At 36.4% G+C, this 19351-nt stretch overlaps 2 protein-coding genes and 1 pseudogene across 2 annotated transcripts; all 3 read left to right on the forward strand.

The window, feature by feature from the left end:
• The first annotated feature begins 641 nt into the window (after window positions 1-641).
• On the forward strand, window positions 642-2577 carry LOC140810059 (UDP-glycosyltransferase 73B3-like). Its single transcript, XM_073167869.1, has one exon. The coding sequence runs from the start codon at window positions 853-855 to the stop codon at window positions 2443-2445; it is 1593 nt and encodes a 530-aa protein (XP_073023970.1). The 5' UTR covers window positions 642-852; the 3' UTR covers window positions 2446-2577.
• Window positions 2578-4103: 1526 nt separating this feature from the next.
• LOC140808818 (protein EMBRYO SAC DEVELOPMENT ARREST 30-like) lies at window positions 4104-10512 on the forward strand. The gene is given in 12 exon segments (XM_073166101.1): window positions 4104-4489; window positions 4796-5005; window positions 5124-5211; window positions 5621-5691; window positions 5769-5857; window positions 5949-6192; window positions 6780-6892; window positions 8013-8103; window positions 8540-8665; window positions 9085-9638; window positions 9798-9874; window positions 9877-10512. Coding segments are annotated over 12 exon segments (2028 nt in total). The 5' UTR covers window positions 4104-4480; the 3' UTR covers window positions 10233-10512.
• Window positions 10513-11917: 1405 nt separating this feature from the next.
• On the forward strand, window positions 11918-19235 carry LOC140808744 (ubinuclein-1-like; annotated as a pseudogene).
• Window positions 19236-19351: the final 116 nt, after the last annotated feature.

Genomic DNA, 19351 nt, shown 5'->3' on the forward strand with positions numbered 1-19351 from the left:
AATTATATATATACGAAAAAGGAGTGTAATTTGTTTTAGAGAAGACGAATGAAATAATAAAAAAATATGTTTGTTTTGTTTTGAGATAAAAACAAATATTTTTCATACATAATATGATGTGGAAGCCCATTTAGCGTGTGGATAATTATACGTTTGTTCGACGCATGCCACATTTATAGTGATCATCAAGTGCTTAACGTCACTTTTAATTTTTATTTCTTGAAAAATTAAATAATACTGATATTTATTGAATAGTTCGTTTTTTTAATAATAATATTATCATTACAATGTGGGGGCATTTATTGAACACAACACAATTAAGTAATATATTAACACAATTAAGTAATATATATATATATATATATATATATATATATATATATATATATATATCAATTTCGATATCCTGCACACATACTGTACACACCTATGCGAGCACCGATGAGGTGTCACTCATCTATTGGATGTGATGAAATATAGAAAAACTGTGCATCCAATGGGTGAGTGACACCTCATAGGTGCTCACAAAGATGTGCACGATAGGTGTGCAGGATATCAAAATTATATATATATATATATATATATATATATATATATATATATATATATATATATGAACACAACACAATTAAGTAACACCACGTTTTTTGTTGTCTGCCAATCAGTCAAAGATTATTATACCTTCAAGTCTCAAATATGGACTAGCCTTCCCAAGAATGACTTGTCTTCCAAGTCTACGTACTTGATTCATCTTTTCTTTTTCTGGTGGAATACAAATTCATCTTTTGTTCTACTCTGGCATGTATATATATATATATATAATACTGTGTGTTATCAAAACATCAAAATTGTATGATGGAAGCCGCCGGGGATATTTTGGTATTGCCATTTTTCGGCCAGGGTCACCTCAATCCCTGCGTGGAGCTCTGCAAGTACCTTTCTCCTTATACCAAATCCAGACTCATTTTGATCATCCCTTCCCATCTATCTTCCTCTATTCCTTCTGCTCTCCACCAGCACCACCCCTCTATTGAAGTGCTTCACATCGAAGCACCGCCAACCGAAGCTGCAGGGAATGGACCCGATCATGGCCATAACCGGGATCACCTGAATCAGAAACTGGCACAGGGGATTGAGGTTTTTCTTTCTGAGAGATATAATAATGTCCCGTCCAAAACCCGACCAGGATGTGTGGTGATGGACTCTATGATGAGCTGGTGCAAGAACATTTTCATAAGAGACAATATACCCATTTTCTCGTTCTTCACTTCCGGTGCCGTCTCCGCAGCTATGGAGCACGCCGCGTGGAAAGCCGACGTGAATAATATGAAACCGGGGGAGACACGGATGCTGACTGGGTTACCCGACTGCGTGGCGCTTAGATACTCCGATACTAGAAGGCGGAACCATAGAGGCCCGCATGGTGCTAGTGAATCCGATCACCGTGGTCCAGGTGGAAGGTACGGTTTTGGTCACCGTGGTCCAGGTGGGAGGCACGGTTTTGGCCACCGTGAACCGGGCCAGGCACCTGGTTGGCTGGAAGAGGCAGATGATTTCAAAGCTTTGCTGTTCAACACGTGTCAAGGTCTAGAATGTCCTTTTCTGGACTATCTAGCGAATCAAGTAAACAAACCAGTATTCGGCATCGGTCCATTGCTGCCGGAAACATACTGGCTATCAACCGAAACATTCAGTCGCGACCGGGACAGTAGATCATCGAACCGTAAATCGAATTACACAGAGGATGAAGTTATCCAATGGTTGGACTCAAAGCCCAGCCGATCCGTCATTTACATATCATTTGGCAGCGAAGTTGGACCCACGATGGAAGAATACGGGCAACTAGCCGATGCACTGAGAGAGTCGAGGTGGGCATTTGTATGGGTGATCCAACCGAATTCTGGTAAATCCAGACCACCTCCACTGCTATTTGGCGACAAACCCAGTCGTCCAAACGATGAAGAAGAAGGCTATAAGCCCATAGGATTGCAAGAAAAGGTTGGAAAACGAGGGATGATTATAATGGGGTGGGCTCCTCAGCTACTTATACTGAGTCATCCCTCAACCGGCGGATTTTTATCTCATTGCGGCTGGAATTCGAGTGTGGAGGCAATCGGGCGGGGAGTTCCGATCTTGGCTTGGCCGATCAGGGGAGACCAATTCTATATTGCGAAACTTGTGGTGGATTACCTGAAGATAGGAGCCATGGTTACGAGTGGTGATAATTCATCAGAGATGGTGAAGAAGAGCGACATACTGGAAGAGATCGATAGGCTGATGGAAGATAAAGCAGCACATGAAAGAGCAAAGAATGTGAGCCGTATGTTCGAGGCTGGCTTACCATCCACTTCCAAGGCTTCTTTAAAGGATTTGGTCCAGCTTTTGACCACCAAGGTGTCGTGTCACTTGGAAACAGCAACAACGGAATTTTATTTAGAAAAATGAATTATCTCAAATGAGTACGACTCAGTCGCGACTTTGGGATTATTAAAATATCTTACTAATATAATCAAGTACATGATTATATGTTTGTTTTGATTGATTCGTTAATATCGTAATTTTTACAATATGAAGCAAAACATTTATTTGAATTAGATTATTGTAATTTTTACAATGAAGCAAAACATTTATTTGAATTAGATTATTAATCATATGAAACGATTAAACACAATTTTACTATATTTGCAGTATACAACATTAAAAAATTCTAAATTAATTGTGGGGATATGAAATAATTAAGTGTAAATTACCGGGTTCGCGTAATCCAGAACACCTCCAGTGCAATCTGGTGACAAAGACTAAAAGCCCATAGGATTGCAAAAAAAAAGGACCCATCTCACTCGAAAAATACGCAGAACGTAGAAAAAAATTAAAATCGAAATATAATCAAAATCAGGGAAGACAATTAGAGAAGAAGCGTTTGAGTTTATTGAGTTATATTTTGGGGTCAAAGTGCCAGGTTTACGTAATCAAAGACTCAAAGTCCAATGGTTGATTTTTATTTTGAGTATTTTGGGGTTAAGAATAGTATATATAATATAAGAACAATTTTTTAAAAAAATTAAGGAGAAATTTATTTTTAAATTATGATTATTCTGAGAGATCTCATATTCAATATTGCACGCATTCAACAAATGAAATGTCTCATAAGTTAGCTTCCCATGAATTTTTGTAAGAAAATTTTATCGGATATAATGATTTTTATACCGTTATATGTATGCTCTTCTGGTTTTTAATGAAATATTCCATTTCTTAATAAAACAAAAAAAATATATTATATTTAAAAAAATATTAGTTTTTTTATAAAATATTTATTTAATCATATGAGTTATTGGTAAATGATACAGAAGAACGTTTGTCCAGTAAGCAAACATAGGTGCAAGTTTATAATGATGTCTCTTTGAAGGGGTGTTTGAGTTGATATCATAGTTGTTTGAGTTGTTATAATTGTTAAACATTTAACTAATGATCAAAAGTTTAATTTCGGATGAGTTTGACATTCGATGTCACGCTTAAAACCCAGGCTCGCACCTGAGCAACTGTACAATTGACATTATATAAACTAATTTGTATTGTTCGTCGTTTTACGAAAATAGTTGACCTAAATTATTATGAAAATTTGTTGTACACACATAAAAAATTATAAACTTTCAATTTCATTAAATGTGTGACAAAATTGTCATAGTCATAACTCTTTCAGAACGTGACGTCTTCGTCGTGCCCTGTCTTTTTATCCACGAGAATCTAAAGATGACTCATACATGTTCAAGAAGTGAGAACCACACAACAATTTACTCTACATAACACTTATTTCTCTGTGTTTTTACTTATAACCGGTTAAGAGATCACGTCCTGAGCTTCGGCCCGCGCTTATACGACTGCACAATAAGTCATTATAAAAACTAATTTGAATACATATTCGTTTATGAAAATGCACTTACGCGACTACGCAATAAACCCTTATAAACATATTCGTTTATATATTTTTGTTTATAAAAATAATTAACTCAAATTATTATATAATAAGTCCTTATAACATATTTGTTCCTCTCATTTTGTTTTTAATATGTAGGATAACGTTATCACGCATGTGGATCCATGTTAAAGAAAAATGATTTTCATGATATTTGGTATATAGATCTTAAACCCCAGCCAATTGATTACACCTTCAATCCTCGATTCTCCAATCTAAGAACATTTTGTTCTCCAATTTTTTTACTATTATATTTGGATTTGTAAAAAGTAAACGATCCAGCAGCTTCTAATATAATATTCTAATATCGCTGCTTACGCAACTTTTGGGGCATCGATCCAGCAAAAGAGTTAATTGTACAAGGAAAAGGGTTTCGTGATTTTGTTTTTGTTGAATACCTTTCGCAATGGAATCAGCCGATCCGTGATCTGGTGATGAACCCAGCGCCACCAACTTGCGCCACTGTGGATAATTTGTTGGGAGGCTCCGGTCTCATGGTGTTGTTTGATGCATTCTGTCAGTAACAATCTCAATTTCCTGTCCCTACGATTTATTTACATTTTTTCTATTGGTTTAATCTCTATCAATTGGCCTGTTATTATTTTGACCATAGTTGTCTTCAAAATCGGCACTAGATGTTGATACTAGTGGAAGAATTGTTGTTTTGTGTGTCAGGTTGTGGAAGGAGTTGAGTGAATTAAATAGTCGTATAAATTTTGGAGCACCGGTTTTAACATTTATGCTGTGGGATTGCGGTTTATATAGTTTATTTTTTCTTTTTCCGGGATTATTGAACATTCAAATGTGAACACTGATGTGTAGTGTAGCGGGAGCAGATATCAATTTTGGCTGGCTTTAAGAGTTAGAATGAAATCCAAAATAAAATGGGCGGCCTTGGGTGGACTGGTATTATCATTTATGTCCTTGTTGGTGCACTTGTTTCTTGCTAAGTCCAGCGCCAGTATGATGCATTATAGCTCCATTTCGGCCTTTACCGAGGATTTGAATTACCCTGAAAAACCTGGCAGAAAGGTAAAATAATTGCTAAATTAAATTTGTGAATTGCTTTACTTTACCACTTCAGATTAAAATTTTTGTGACATTTGAGATTTGTTATATCATGTTATAATTTTGTTGGATGCTTCTCAAGGGTGCTGGATATAGGAAGCTGTGGGGCAAGGTTAAGGCTCTGGAGGCCTTGCAGCCTTATGCAAATCCGAGAAGTATGCCTTATCCTGGTAATTTACCATGCATATTTCTTTTGGGAATGATCACTTCGCTTACAGTATTATTCAGAGCCTGATATCCAATATGTCGCCACTAATGACCGACCATTTTCACTCAGCATTTGTTTCTGAATGTAATCCATTTTTTTCCCTTTTTTATAGTTTGTTTATTTTTCAAATATTTTGGGCTTGAAATTACTATTTTTGGAAATAATGTTAAACAGTATGTCCATTCAACCAAAGTTGCATTGTTTACATGTACTTGTGTGAGCATGATCATCGTGAAAATTTACCACTGTTCAAAATAATGAAAGTAGTGGGGATTTGTTTCGCGTTGTTGATTCAATGGCCCCTCTAAAACTTGCCTTAAAACCCCACCCTACTTTTACACTTCGGGGAAACTGATTTTTTACTGTTTCAGTTCCACACGAGCAGAACAACGGTTTCATATATGCTAAAGTTCATGGTGACTTTGAGAAGATTAAAGCCTCGGTAATCTCCGTTTTCTCCTCTAAAACATCTTTATCTATTTTCAATGTGAAGTTCCTAAAGGGCTGTAAATTTGCTAGATCTGTGATCTGGTCGCAGTTTCCAGGCTTCTAAATGCTACTCTTGTCATCCCGGAGATTCAAGAAAGTACTCAATCAAAAGGAATCAGGTTTTTACTAAGTTTGAAAGAAGGCGGATGAATAAAAATATCGCATTGTGCTTGTATGAATTCTAAGTTGCATTAAATATCTTGGTGGCAGTTCCAAGTTCAAGAGTTTTTCGTATCTTTACAACGAAGAACAATTCATATCAGTCCTAGCAAATGATGTGGTTATTGCAAAAAACCTACCTCATGACTTGATGGAGGGCAGGAAGCGCAAGCAATATCCAATTTTTAAACCCAAAAGGTTGTCTTCTCCCAATTATTATCTGCAGGATGTTTTACCAAAATTAAAGAGTGCTAAGGTCATTGGCTTGATACTTACTGATGGAGGATGCCTACAGGTACACGTACTCTCTATTTATCTCCTGTATAGATGTATATGGTATTATGGTTTTAGAAACCATGATTACATTCTATAGATATTGATGTCCAAATTGACTAGACATAAATCTCTTTTATTGAACGATGGCAAGGGGACTTAAGATTTAGCTACTCCGCTAAATCTCAGCAAATGGAAAGACTAAAGTGTGTAACTACAAAATTTATTCAATGCACTGTTATGGCGAACTGATACCATCTCCAGTACCCTAGATATAGGGATATAACCAGAACGGGTATGTTATCTAGTTTGGGTCATTAAGTTAAGAGATAGAGACAATAAAAGACTAAATTTTTGTTGTGGTTTTTATCCAGTGCAGTACAACCATTGAAAACTATGCTGTTAATGATATCATCAGCATTCTAACCAACTTACAGTCCTGCTTATTTGATCTCTTGCCTTTTTCTAAATATCTACTAATCTGATTGTTTTGACCTTTTGAGTCAGTATCATAGAGGCGATATTGTTGTTTTCCTGTTCTTTGATGCTTTACCATGCCCTTGCCTTCTCTCTGATTACAATAGGATTTTTTTCTCTTCTGCTTCCTAGTCGATTCTTCCCTCAAGCCTGGTTGAGTACCAAAGGCTCAGATGTCGAGTTGCATATCATGCGCTTCATTTCCGTGCAGAAATTGTTGAAGTTGGGAACCAGATCGTGAAGAGGTGAGTCGTGTGATTGCTTTCCGTGGTTTTTTTCGTCAGTTTGGGACCATTATTTATGGTGGCAATTTGGTGTTTTGATTGCTAATTATAGTTCTTTGCTCCTGGTTCATAATTACCAGAGAAGCTGACTTACGTTTTTTCACCAATAAAGTGGTAAAAGGAGTCGGATTTTTCCTTAGTAATTTTTCGAATCAAATACTTGCAGTCATTTCGGATTAGGCTGGAATTGCTGGAGGTGTTGTCAATATTTTGAGGGACCATGAAAACTTCTTTTTCTTTACCTCAGAAGTTTATCAAAATTGCTGTGTTCTTGGCATAGCCGTTAAATGCATGCACATGCGACTTTGCGTGCCTTATACTGGGCTCAATTCATGCAAAAGTCCCGCTGAGGAAAATTGAAGCCCAAAATGCGTGTCTTCTTGAAAAATAAACCTTGGCCAGCCCACATAGACCAAGGCCAATGATCCACAACAACCCACCCCTCCTCAAACCCTTGATCATTCAAGTAACACTTGGCACAATCTTTTTTCTATCTTTTGCTTCTCACCGCAATTCAATTGCACGACAGTTTTCGTTCTTTTTTTTTTTTGATTTTTTCCCAATCACAGCAACAAAAGTCCAAGCAGCCATTCTTTCTCTCTGTTTACAGCAATTTAATTCCAGCACACTTCCTCAGTTGTCTTTTTTCAAACAATCCAGCAAGTTTAAATTTTGACTCAATTTCACGTTCCTAGGTTTTTGCAGTTGGCAAATGATCGTGGTAAATTTCATTTATATGTGCACATTCTAAAAATTCATGCATGGTGTGGCTTATGTCCGTAAACCACACACCACACCATATGCCAACAGCTTCATGAGAAATGGTGTGCTTTAGCATACCCTGCGTGTTAAATAAATATGGTCCTGGGTGAAATAAGGTATTTAATACGATGAATAATGTTTAATTATTGTTGTAGAAAGAGTGTTACTATACTTACTGGTTTCTGTATGATTCCATCAATTTTTCAGTTTGGAATTCATGTATTCAATTTGGGACGGGTTTCATGCAAATGTTAGCCATATGCTTTTAAGTACGATATTTTGATTACGCTATGCTCTTATTATGTTTTCTCGTCTATAGGTTACGAGTGTCGGGTCAACCATATCTCGCTTATCATCCTGGTTTGAAAAGGGATGTCCTAGCATATCATGATTGTGCTGAACTTTTCCAGGTATCTTTACATCTTTATCATGTTTTCACCATCCATCTCCAGTTTTCATAAGCTATGCAAATTGATTTCTAGATTACAAATGATAAAAATAGTTGTGAATTTGACATCCTTGACCCAAATTTTTTCCTGAACATACCATCTTTTTTGCAATGGAAACAGTTCTAGTTGATCTGGTGATTCATGTTGTAATAATGGGAGTCGTCTATTGTATTGATGTCTTACACTTCCACTAGGCACTTTTTGTTATAGTAGGAAGGAGGACATCACTCTTTATTATTAGACTCCACCACCCTCCCTTCCTCGTACTTCCCTATGCATGCCTATGCCTCTAGATCTTCTTTTAATGACATTTGTAATTAGTTAGTCGCATAAGTGAACAGTGCTATTTGAGTCTATATTGTAACTTTGTCCTAATGGTTAGCTTATTTTTATGTAGGACGTACACACAGAACTCATACAATTCCGCCGAAAACAGATGATCAAACAAGGGATAATAAAAGAAGAGAGTGTGGATTCACACAGCCTAAAAGCCAATGGTTCATGCCCATTAATGCCTGAAGAGGTACCATCGTTCACAGTGCCAATCATTTATTTTGGAAATTCTTTTTTTCCTGATTCAGGGAAAAAAGTGTTATACCCTAACTATTTATAAACATAAGATTAATGTTTTTTGCGGGTGATCTCCATTCAATTGGAATCGACCAAATGTGTTCGCTATGATTTTAATGTGTTAGTATTTTATTGTTTTTTCCTATGTCCAATCTTTTCATGGTTTCTGTAGAACGCCGACTGATTTTATGTGGTGTAAATTCATCGCAATGATGAAGAACGTCTGTTTTGCATCATTTGCAACCTTTGCGCTGTGCACTTTTGCTTCCTCCATTCATGTTTCTTCTAGGAACTGCATTTACCTTCATCTTTAGTTTTTATTCGTGTGTGAGTTAATCATGGGGTTCTATCATCTTGTTTATGATAATGTAGGTTGGACTTCTCCTTCGATCTTTGGGTTACCCTCCAAGAACAAGAATATACTTGGCAGGTTCTGAAACCTTTGGTGGTCAAAGAGTTGTGATTCCTTTGCGTGCCATGTACACCAACTTAGTGGATCGTACTTCTTTGTGCAGTAAACAAGAGCTGGCCAAAATCGTTGGCCCAGAAACCCCACTTCCTCTGGACTCTTTTGAATTCCCTCCAGCACACAGTGCAAAACAATTAAAAAAAGAATGGGAAAAAGCTGGCCCTCGTCCTAGGCCTCTTCCTCCACCTCCTGACCGACCTATTTATCGACACGAAAAAGAAGGCTGGTATGGTTGGATTGCTGAGAAGGATTCTGAACCTGAGCCTTCACCAAACGATTTAAGAAACCGAGCGCATCGTTTGCTGTGGGATGCTATTGATTATATTGTTTCTGTGGAAGCTGATGCATTCTTTCCCGGTTTTGACAATGATGGCAGTGGATGGCCAGATTTTTCCAGCTTGATAATGGGACACCGCCTGTATAAGATGGCTTCCAGTAGAACGTACAGACCTGACAGGTAAACCGTAAAATTGTCTTTCAATCGTCAAGAGGCTAACACTTGCAATCTTACACGCTAATATTGAATTTTGTTTCTACTTCTTTTACATTCTTCTTTTACACGGTTTTTTCTTTACCCTCTCTAATTTCGTTTCCACATTTCTGTCCATATACCCAGAAAATATCTCGCTCAACTGATCAATAGTACTCGAGATAATCTTTACTATTCCCGACTCAATTTGACACTCTCCATCAGAAACACTTAAACAAAAGCACAACAGAAGATGGCGTTATGCGAGAGTTTCTTCTATCAAGACCAAACTCTTTCCTTTCTCACCCCATACCCGAATGCTCATGTGCAACTCTCAAGAATACTGACATTGGTATTTCAAGAAAGGGCAGTAATCTCCAAATTCTGTATCAGGGGCAGGACGAGTGCCCCGAAGTATTGGATCAAGGTCTTAACAGCGATGAATCACAAGATGACATTACTGATGAGTCTGAAACGCCAGAAGATGACACTGATTTAGGACTTTTGGAGTCTTATCAAACTAGCCAACCCGTCACTGTCCCCACATCGGAGCAGGACGAGGAAATGGATCCTGATGATTAGGATTGTTTATAGAAACGTACACCCGATATATTACCATGGATTCCCAGCACAAGCTTAACAGATGGATACTTTGTTGCAGGATTTCTAGCTCGTGATGGCAACGGCATGCATGTATTTTCTACAGGCCCATTGCAATTTTTGTAGGGTTCGTAAATGAAATCTCAACGTATAGAAAGATGAATATTTCTTGTTTCCCCTTTTTTCCACAGAAAATTCAACCTGTATCAAATTTTCCCAATTCTTTTTAGCCGTTGAATGCAGATTTATTCGTTTCGATTAATCTTTGATTTTAAATATAGTTTCAGAACTCGCTATTACCAGAAAACCTGGATTAACGATCTAGCATTGAATATTACCTCATTTCATATTTTATTATGTGATTTTCAATTAAAAAGTTTACACTGTAATTGTAATCCAAGAACCGACATGGAGGTGAGCTCATCAATTATTCCGACCTCATAGATCCTGTGGGTCATGGGCCTGAGTAAGTCTCATGTGAGACCGTCTCACGGATTAATCTGTGAGACAGGTCAACCTTACCCATATTAACAATAAAAAGTAATACTTCTTAGCATAAAAAGTGATATTTTTTCATGGATAACCCTAAATAAGATATCCGTCTCACAAATACGACTAGTGAGACCATCTCACACAAGTTTTTGTCCATGGGCCTCGGTATCAAAACGTTACATTTTAATGAAATAATTTTATTCCATGGTTAGTGTCAAGGATCTCTTGCCTTTTGTTTTGGGCAAGAGATGTGTGCAAGTGCAATGTGTCGTAGGCTTGGAGAGTTTAGACTATCTATTTTTTCTTGCCCTTTCAGTTGAGCTCTATGGCTTGATATTCTTTTTGCCATGAGTGACAACTATAGTCGTCTGTTTGAAGATCTACAGATCTTGATAGGCTTTATTTTAGAATCAAATGGCATGTTGTATGAACAATTTGTATCATCCTTGTGAACAAGTCATAACAGATATAGTTGTACCAGAACTTGTTCAACATATTCTCGGTTGGATGTCTTAACGTTTCTATATTATTTTATTATAATGTTAATATGAATTCCAGATAACAAATTAAGAAATGTAAGAATATGTTTGGACAAATATTTTAAAAATATTTTTATTATTTTGTAGGTGAAAAAACTTAAAATATGTTTTTAGATAATATTTTTGTAATTTTTTTGAAAAAAACGTTTCCCGAGTATACTTTTAAAAGAAAAATCGAGGGGGTGTGTGTGTGTGTGTTTTTATTTATTTTTTATTTTTTATATATATGTTTTTAGAAATGAAAGCAATTAAGAAAAGCAATATATAGTATTTTTTAACTGTAAAAATGTTTGTATAGAATAATTGTCCAAATACATATTTGTTCTTAAAATAAATTTTAAAATCTTTTATAATTTTATTTTGTAAAATGTTCTATAAATACTTATCTAAACAAGCTTAAATATACATTATAGTCCTCCAACTCTTTTTTATATCCTAAGAACGAGTCGAGCCGAACAATATCAAGCTCGAGTTAAGTTCGTTTAAGATATATATACACTCGAGCTTTTATCATTAGACTCGAACTCGACTCATTTGAAAATTACTAAGTTTATTATCTAAAAGCCAACTAACATATTCGAATTTAAGAAATATGCCTATTTCCATATCTCGAATTTAAGAAATAAGCGTAATGTAGGACAAAAATTCTATGACCCAAGAAACTAGTCTGCTCACAAACAAACTCGCCCACTCCCGACCGAGCTGAATATCTTTGAGCCTGAACTTCTCCAATGATTTTTTTATCAAACAATATCCGAATAACTCGCGAACATCCCTGTACCCATAATAGGTACAATACAGCAAAATTACCCTTTCCCTTCATCAGCTCCACTTTAGGGTTTTTCCAAATTCCCAATTCATGAATCGAAATTCTTTACTTCACTGACAGGGATACCCATTATAACCTCCGCAAACGACGTACAAAACCTAATTTCAATGGTGGAAGGCGGTGGACCAGGATCCGAATCGGGTTCCAGGTCCAAACCCGCATCGTCATTCGAATCCGCCGGAGGCCGCCTCCGTTTCCGGGTGGAATTGAGGCCGGGTGAAACCACGATTGTTTCGTGGAAAAAACTCCTTAAAGAGGCTACTTCCAATAAGGCCAATGGGACCGACCTGTCAGTCGTGGGCCCGTCTTCGGAGGCCCAGCAGCCCACTTCACAGGCACCGTTGCCGCTGTCGTCAGAGGCTTCTTCTTCGAAGCTTACGGTCGCCGAGAATGAAGCCAAAGATTCACAAGCGCAGGCTGGATCCAACCGTTTGAACAATGTGATAGAGAGAATCGAGCGTATGTATGCGGTATGTTGTAGTTCGGTTATATTTAATGCTGATTGATTGCATTGAATTCTCTTTAGTGCTAATTGTCGCGTTTGCTTGAGTTTTATTTAATGTAACTGTGTCTTTGGATTTAAATTGAATTTGTTTAATGTTAATCACTTAGAAATAGAATGGTATTTAAGTTTCTTTATGCACTTCTGGATTAAACATTTGAATAGGCTCCCCATTATGTGAGAGACTTATGGATAGTGTTGCGTTGAATTATCTGGTGTTTTACATAAGACGTCCAATAGGATGTTTCTGTAGCTCCTGTATGGTTGTTACTTACATTTTTTTTAATTATTTAGCTTTAATTGTCATCCCTCGTTTGTGTATGGTGATTATTGATTCTATGTGCTTTCTCTTTGTGGAAATAAAAGGGTAATGGAAGTAGTGACGAGGAGGATGTTGTCCTAGATGATGTGCCTGATGATGATGAGTATGATACAGATGATTCATTCATAGATGATGCTGAGTTGGTGGGTGCTACTTTTTATTCTTCTTCTATGTTTTCTAAACCGGCAGTGTTTGTCGAGGGTCTTGATTTGCAGCTTTTGCATGGTTAGATAATAAATGAGTATTACTTCTATGCAGGACGACTATTTCCAGGTCGATAACTCCGCGATAAAACATGATGGATTTTTTGTGAATCGTGGAAAGTTGGAGCGCATGTGAGTTATTTTGGATGTTCTTTTATTAATATACGATATTTTTTTGCAGGAAAAACAATATTTAAGATGCTGTGTTTTGCTTACTTCCGAATGTGAAACACACATATCGGATGATTGATGCAATGTGTCTCCTGTAACCAAATATTCATGTTAGCATTGTTCTGGTTAAGACATCATGAAAAGTTACCCCCTTTTTGGACTTCTTGGAATTTGGCTTTGAAACTAAGGATGTAATTACGATTCTCAGTCTTTGATATATTCCACTTTCTTTCTCAAAGGGCTCTGTGCTGAAATCCTTGAGCGCATAACTTGTATTACTCATAGGAATAATTATACCCTGGTCTAGCTGTCAGTTCTTGTGATCATATGGAGAGGCTTCAATTCTTTGTCTTCCTTTGTGAGTTTTTCTGTACAGGGACGATACATTGTTATTATTTTGCTGATCAATTGCTTGCGAGATAGTGGTGGCACACTAACATACCTTTATTTTCAATTTCAGAGAACCTTCTATATCAGCAAACCAGCAGCCGAAAAAGAGGAGACGGAAAGATTTAGCTAAAGGTCAAGGTGGACATTGATGATGGACATAATCCAAGTAAGCATGTGAAGACAGGGGACAAAGGTAGAAAAGCATCGTCAATTGAAAAAAAAAAAGTTAGTCAGTCAAACAGAGTGGCTGTAACAAATGCGCAAGGTAATAATACATGATTTCTGGCTTCTCCAGAAAATGTTCCTGAGGTCTCATTGAAGGGCTAAATTGCAGGTTCCAAAACTACAGTGGATCCTTCAGGAACATCGAATGGTGATCCCATGGGTCCATACAAGGATGCTGACCAGCAGAGAACTGTAGTTCTCCCATTAAAGAGCTATAATAACAAACAGAAAGAGGGTAGTGAACTTCAAGACACTGCAAATCGGAGGTCAATGGATAGAAATTCATATGAGAACAAATCCCAATCCGGAAAACCTCTGTCTAATGCCGATGAGTCAGATCACTCTATGCAGGAGAAAGAAAAGGCTGCACTTGCTGAAAGATTTGACCTCAATGTTCCTGCAAGCAAGGAATTCTTGCAAACTTATGTGAGCAGATTTTTTTAATTGTTTGTTTAAGTTTTCGACAGTTGGCTGTGCTTGAAATGTGTCATGTAATTTTCAACATAGTTGAGCTCTAACCAGTTGCCTGGAATATTAAGACCATGATATTTGTAGGATTCATCCATGACCTTGTAGATTTGTGTTACTTTTTCTTTCAATCATTGTTGTATGGATGTTCCATCAATACAAAATTTTGGTGTTTGAGATAGCATTTGAAATTCTTGTACATAGCTTTGTAGAGTTAGGTAAAATTCTCGTTCAATGTTGAGATTGGGGGGGATTCCATACGAAATCTGCCATAGTACTAATATTTTGAAGGGGTTACCGCTGTCAGTTGACTCATTTTTTACAAGTGCCCAGCTATTGTAACTGATGTTAGAATTTGCTTTAGATTTCCGACTTCCCATTGTGTACCTCATCTCTGTGCCTGTACTCTTAGTTCGAGCTGGCAAATTTTTTTAGTTATCTGTTTCGAGTTTATCTTTCTCTGATGGTTCCATCTTTTCTCCTTTTCTTTGACACTTAAAATGTCAATTAATTCTTATCGTTATTAACGATCCTTGTATACTGTTGAACAGAAGGTTCCCCTCATGCAGAGAAAGGAAGGCTCTTCTGTTAGACCAAAGAGTACAATGCTTGACAAGGCAATTAAAGAGTTAGAGAAGCTAGTTGCTCAATGTATATGACTAATAAAGTTTACACTCTATAGTTTCTCTTCCTTATCATATGACTTGTGCTCTAACATGCACCTTGTTCTGTTCTCATTGATGAAACAACAGCCAGACCACCATCTAGAGAAGTTCAAGATCCTGATAATTCATCACAAGCCATCAAAAGGAGACTGCCACCGGAGATAAAGCAAAAGCTGGCTAAAGTTGCTCGATTGGCGGTATTTATAGAGCAATAAAAGAATTTAATTGCATCTTTGTTTTATTACTTATTTACTCAAATTTGGTATCATAATTATGTGTTTTCTTTAATCTATGCTCAGGATATATTTAAATTTTGTGTTTTGTGTCTGGGCTGCAGCAGGTCAACTATGGAAAAATACCAAAAGATGTGATAAATAGACTGATGAGCATTGTCGGCCACTTGATGCAACTTCGGACACTAAAAGTATTTTCCTATTTTGGATTGAGAAATCACCCATGATATTACAATTTTTACCTGTGTTTTCTTTTGTCTGCTATAACTAACTCCATTTGTCTCTTTTTTTTTTTTTGAGATTTTGTGTGTAAAAAGTGTATTTGCGGAGTCTCTCACAATAATGTGACCATTGATAGACTATATTAACCTTACTGATAATGTTACATAAATGAGTGATTGTTATCATTTTTTTACAAAACTTTCTATAAACTAATTTATTGTGTTTCATTGTATTAGCTCGATTCATGTCTCAGATAAATGAATGATTGTTATAATTTTTGAAATGGATATCATCTAATGGAAACGTCCAGAGTAGTGAGCACTATTGTCAAATTTGATTGATCACTCAAGGAAATGAATGTGGTACTAAAATAGCTTTGAGTCATGCTCAAAGAAGCATGTAAAATACCTAGGATCTAGTACCTACTTTTATGCATGGAGTTTTTTTGTATAATATGCACTTCTTACATGAATGTGCTATTGTGGTGCCCACTTTATTTGCATCGCTAAAATGAGTAAATACTACTATGATGCGTGGGATCATCTTATGTTAGTAATAAAAATTAATAAGAAAAAATATCTCAATTAATATCTCTTTGAACTTCTTTTACTAATGTGAAATACCATATTTTCTTATTTTGCATTTTTCTTAGTCCTGGATAATTTGCTTGCATTATTATTTAAACTGACAGGAACAAGCTTGGTGACATGATGTTACTTGGCATTTATCTCCAAAGATACACTACCATTTCATCGAACAATTATCGTAAAAAGGATCATGCTTGAGCCCCCTTGTAATTTAATTTCAGATGTTTGTTTTTTATGTATTTGTTTAGTTTTCACTTAGTAAGTGGGGATCGGGTATTATATTTGAGAGCGGGGTGGGTGGGTCAGGGTGTTGGAAATACCCGTCGAGAACCTTATGCTTTGCTCTGATTTAAAAGGTTGACAAAATCTTCTCAGTCTCGGCATTTGGTTATTTGTGCAACGTGTTTGTGTGATGTGAACGTGAAATATCTTAGTGGTAGCTGATCAAGAGATTGTGTTTTTATGGTAGAGAAATCTTAAGGTTATGGCTAATATGGGATTGTCAGTGAAGCAAGAGAAGGATGATCAATTGCAGAAGATAAAACAAGAAGTCGCTGATATGGTTAAGCTGCGGATTATGCATATGAAATCTAAAGTACGTTTTTACTGTGTTGAGATGAAATTGGTGTGGAACTTTTCAGACTGATCATCATACTACTGATGCAATAAAAAAAATGACATTTATCTTTCAAATCGACTTCTTCTGGAATGCGTTGGATATCTATCTTACCCACCAAGCATCAGTGAGGCTTGTGCTGAAATTTGTGGGTGAATGTTAGTATTAGTTCTATACTTGATATTTGACTTTTATTACAGGTTGAACAACAAAATGCATCTTTAGATGATTCTCAGGAAGCTGGTCGGGGAGATAGAGATACCTTGAAACGGAAATACAGCATTGACAATGCATTGGAAAATAAGATTTGTGACCTTTATGACCTTTATGTGGAGGTAATGCATATGATTCCCTTGTTCCATTGAAGTGTGTTTTCCCTATCCAATGGAGTTTTGTGTAGGGTTACTAGTCTTCCTTTTTTTTTTCTCATTTCAGAGACTGGAAGAAGAATCAGGTCCGCCAGTCAGAAGGCTGTATGAAGAGGTAACAGGACATTATTAGTGTGATATTTTTTACTCAAGACTTTATGTTGGAAAAAAATACTTTTATGTGATGCGGGAATAAAATGTCCAGTAATGTACCCTAGACGATTCTAGATTTGTTCTCTGCAATTTGGTGTACTAGTTTCTTACATGTGAAGAACAAAGTGTATGAGTAAGCTTGGTCGCATATGAGGATGCCAACATGACCTGGAAGTTTTAAACATTCTTTCTATTTGATTCGCTGCTCCTGATAAAGGGAGAGAGGGTATTGACTTGATACTGATATTTCCTTTTGACTGAATTCATTTTTTTGTTTTTTGCGCTATTTGTTTGAGATTGTAGTAAAGGATCTAATTTTAGATGGCAGTCTTTGGATAAGGTAGATAGTTTATGCATTATTATATAATAAAAAATTGTGGATTTCTGTCATTGTTATGCGTGCAGATGAGCATTGTTTTATTCTCATGATAGCTCTTGGACAAAGTTGACATCGATAATTTTCACTTTCTTATTATTTTTCTTTCAGTTACTTTTGGGTCCTGTAATTGATCCTTATAGCTCTCTTCCATTTATTTGTTAAGTTACTTGTTTCCTTGGCTGATCAAATACCATTCATCTCCAACATTTAATATATTTATATATTCACTGTAGCTTGCAGCATTGTGGCCTAGTGGAGTCATGGACACCGAGGGAGTTAAACTCGCAATATCCAGAGCAAAAGATAGGAGGAAGGTGCTGAACAACCGGAGAAAGGTATGCATTTTTATGTTGTGCAGATCATGAGGAATGTCCTTTGCAACAGTTACTTATTTTGTACGTGGCTGCGGCGTATGTTGTTTCTTTGCATTTTTGTCTTAAATGCTTTGTCAATCATACTTGTAATATCTCACATGTCGCTTTGAGGTTGTTCAACATATAATTGCAGTTCCTGAAAAACAGTTTTACTTAAACATTTGGCACCTAGGAAAGCGTACCTCATATTTTGAATACGACTAATATCCAGGCTTCTGAAACTGTTCCATTGTTTCAAATGCATGACATTTCTATCTATTCCGGTGCAAATTTTATAATCTTATACACTTATTTCATTTACAAAATACTCAGTCTCTTAAAATTTATGTTCGGTTGTCAGTATTTAACCAAATTATTTACCACTGAATAATCTTTCCGAAACTTTGCTTTTATTGCCTATGCAAGTGTAGTGTTCTTTGTGGTGCTTGAAGGTGCGACTAATAGATGTTTAAAATGTCATAATTTCTTCAGAGTTCAGACTCCCATATTTCTTTTCATCATCACTACTTTTTTACTGGAGTGTCATCGCTTGATTTCTTTTCCTTTATTTTCTTTTTTTGAAAGGCGTTTTCTTTTCTTTTTTCTCACCTTGCTTGTGCTTTATTTCATTGTCTTTTAGGATCAAGAGAAAATTAAAAAGACGAAGGTCTTGACACCAAAAACAGATGATGCCACTCGAGGGGAAGGTAGTACCAACATTACTCAGATATCCCATCTTCAAGAAAAATTGTCAGTAGATTCTCGTGACCACTCTGCAACTTCAACAAGCAAGTCAAACCTCAATGCTTCTGTAGCTCACACTGCTACCTGTGCGCCAGTTTCTTCTGGAGACATACAAGACGCGGACAAAGCAAAGCTAGAAAAAACGAAGGGAAACTCCAGCAGAAATCCTGTTGATGCGGGGCCTACTAATATATTACCAAAAAAGAAAGTAAAAAGAAAGCCTGACATAGAGATGGTCGAAGGTCAGCTCCGCCCTGAGAAGGTGCCTCCACTGGCGGGCGAAAGACACAAGCACAACAAGCCAGTGGCCACCCCTGTCACTAAATCAAACATCCAGATAGCCGCATCTTCAAACTTTGAGTAGCTGAATTGACATTATTGATTGAAATAGAAAACTGCATTTTGAAGTAGGACGGAGGACTCTCGTCTTCCCCACCTTAGATTTCATTTCGGTAATACTGTACTCTACTGTTTATTGAATGGTAATTTTTGGCGATTAATGTAAGTTTTAAATTTTATTTTTACTCATTTTTTTTGTATTGAAAAAGATTTAAAAAATTAATTAGAAAATAATTTATGGATTTCACATTGAAAACACAAAAAAAAAATATTGCCGAAAAAAATAAAAATAAAATTTTTA

This window comes from Primulina eburnea, chromosome 13 (genome assembly GCF_022965805.1).
Source record: "Primulina eburnea isolate SZY01 chromosome 13, ASM2296580v1, whole genome shotgun sequence".
NCBI classification, from domain to species: Eukaryota; Viridiplantae; Streptophyta; class Magnoliopsida; order Lamiales; family Gesneriaceae; genus Primulina; species Primulina eburnea.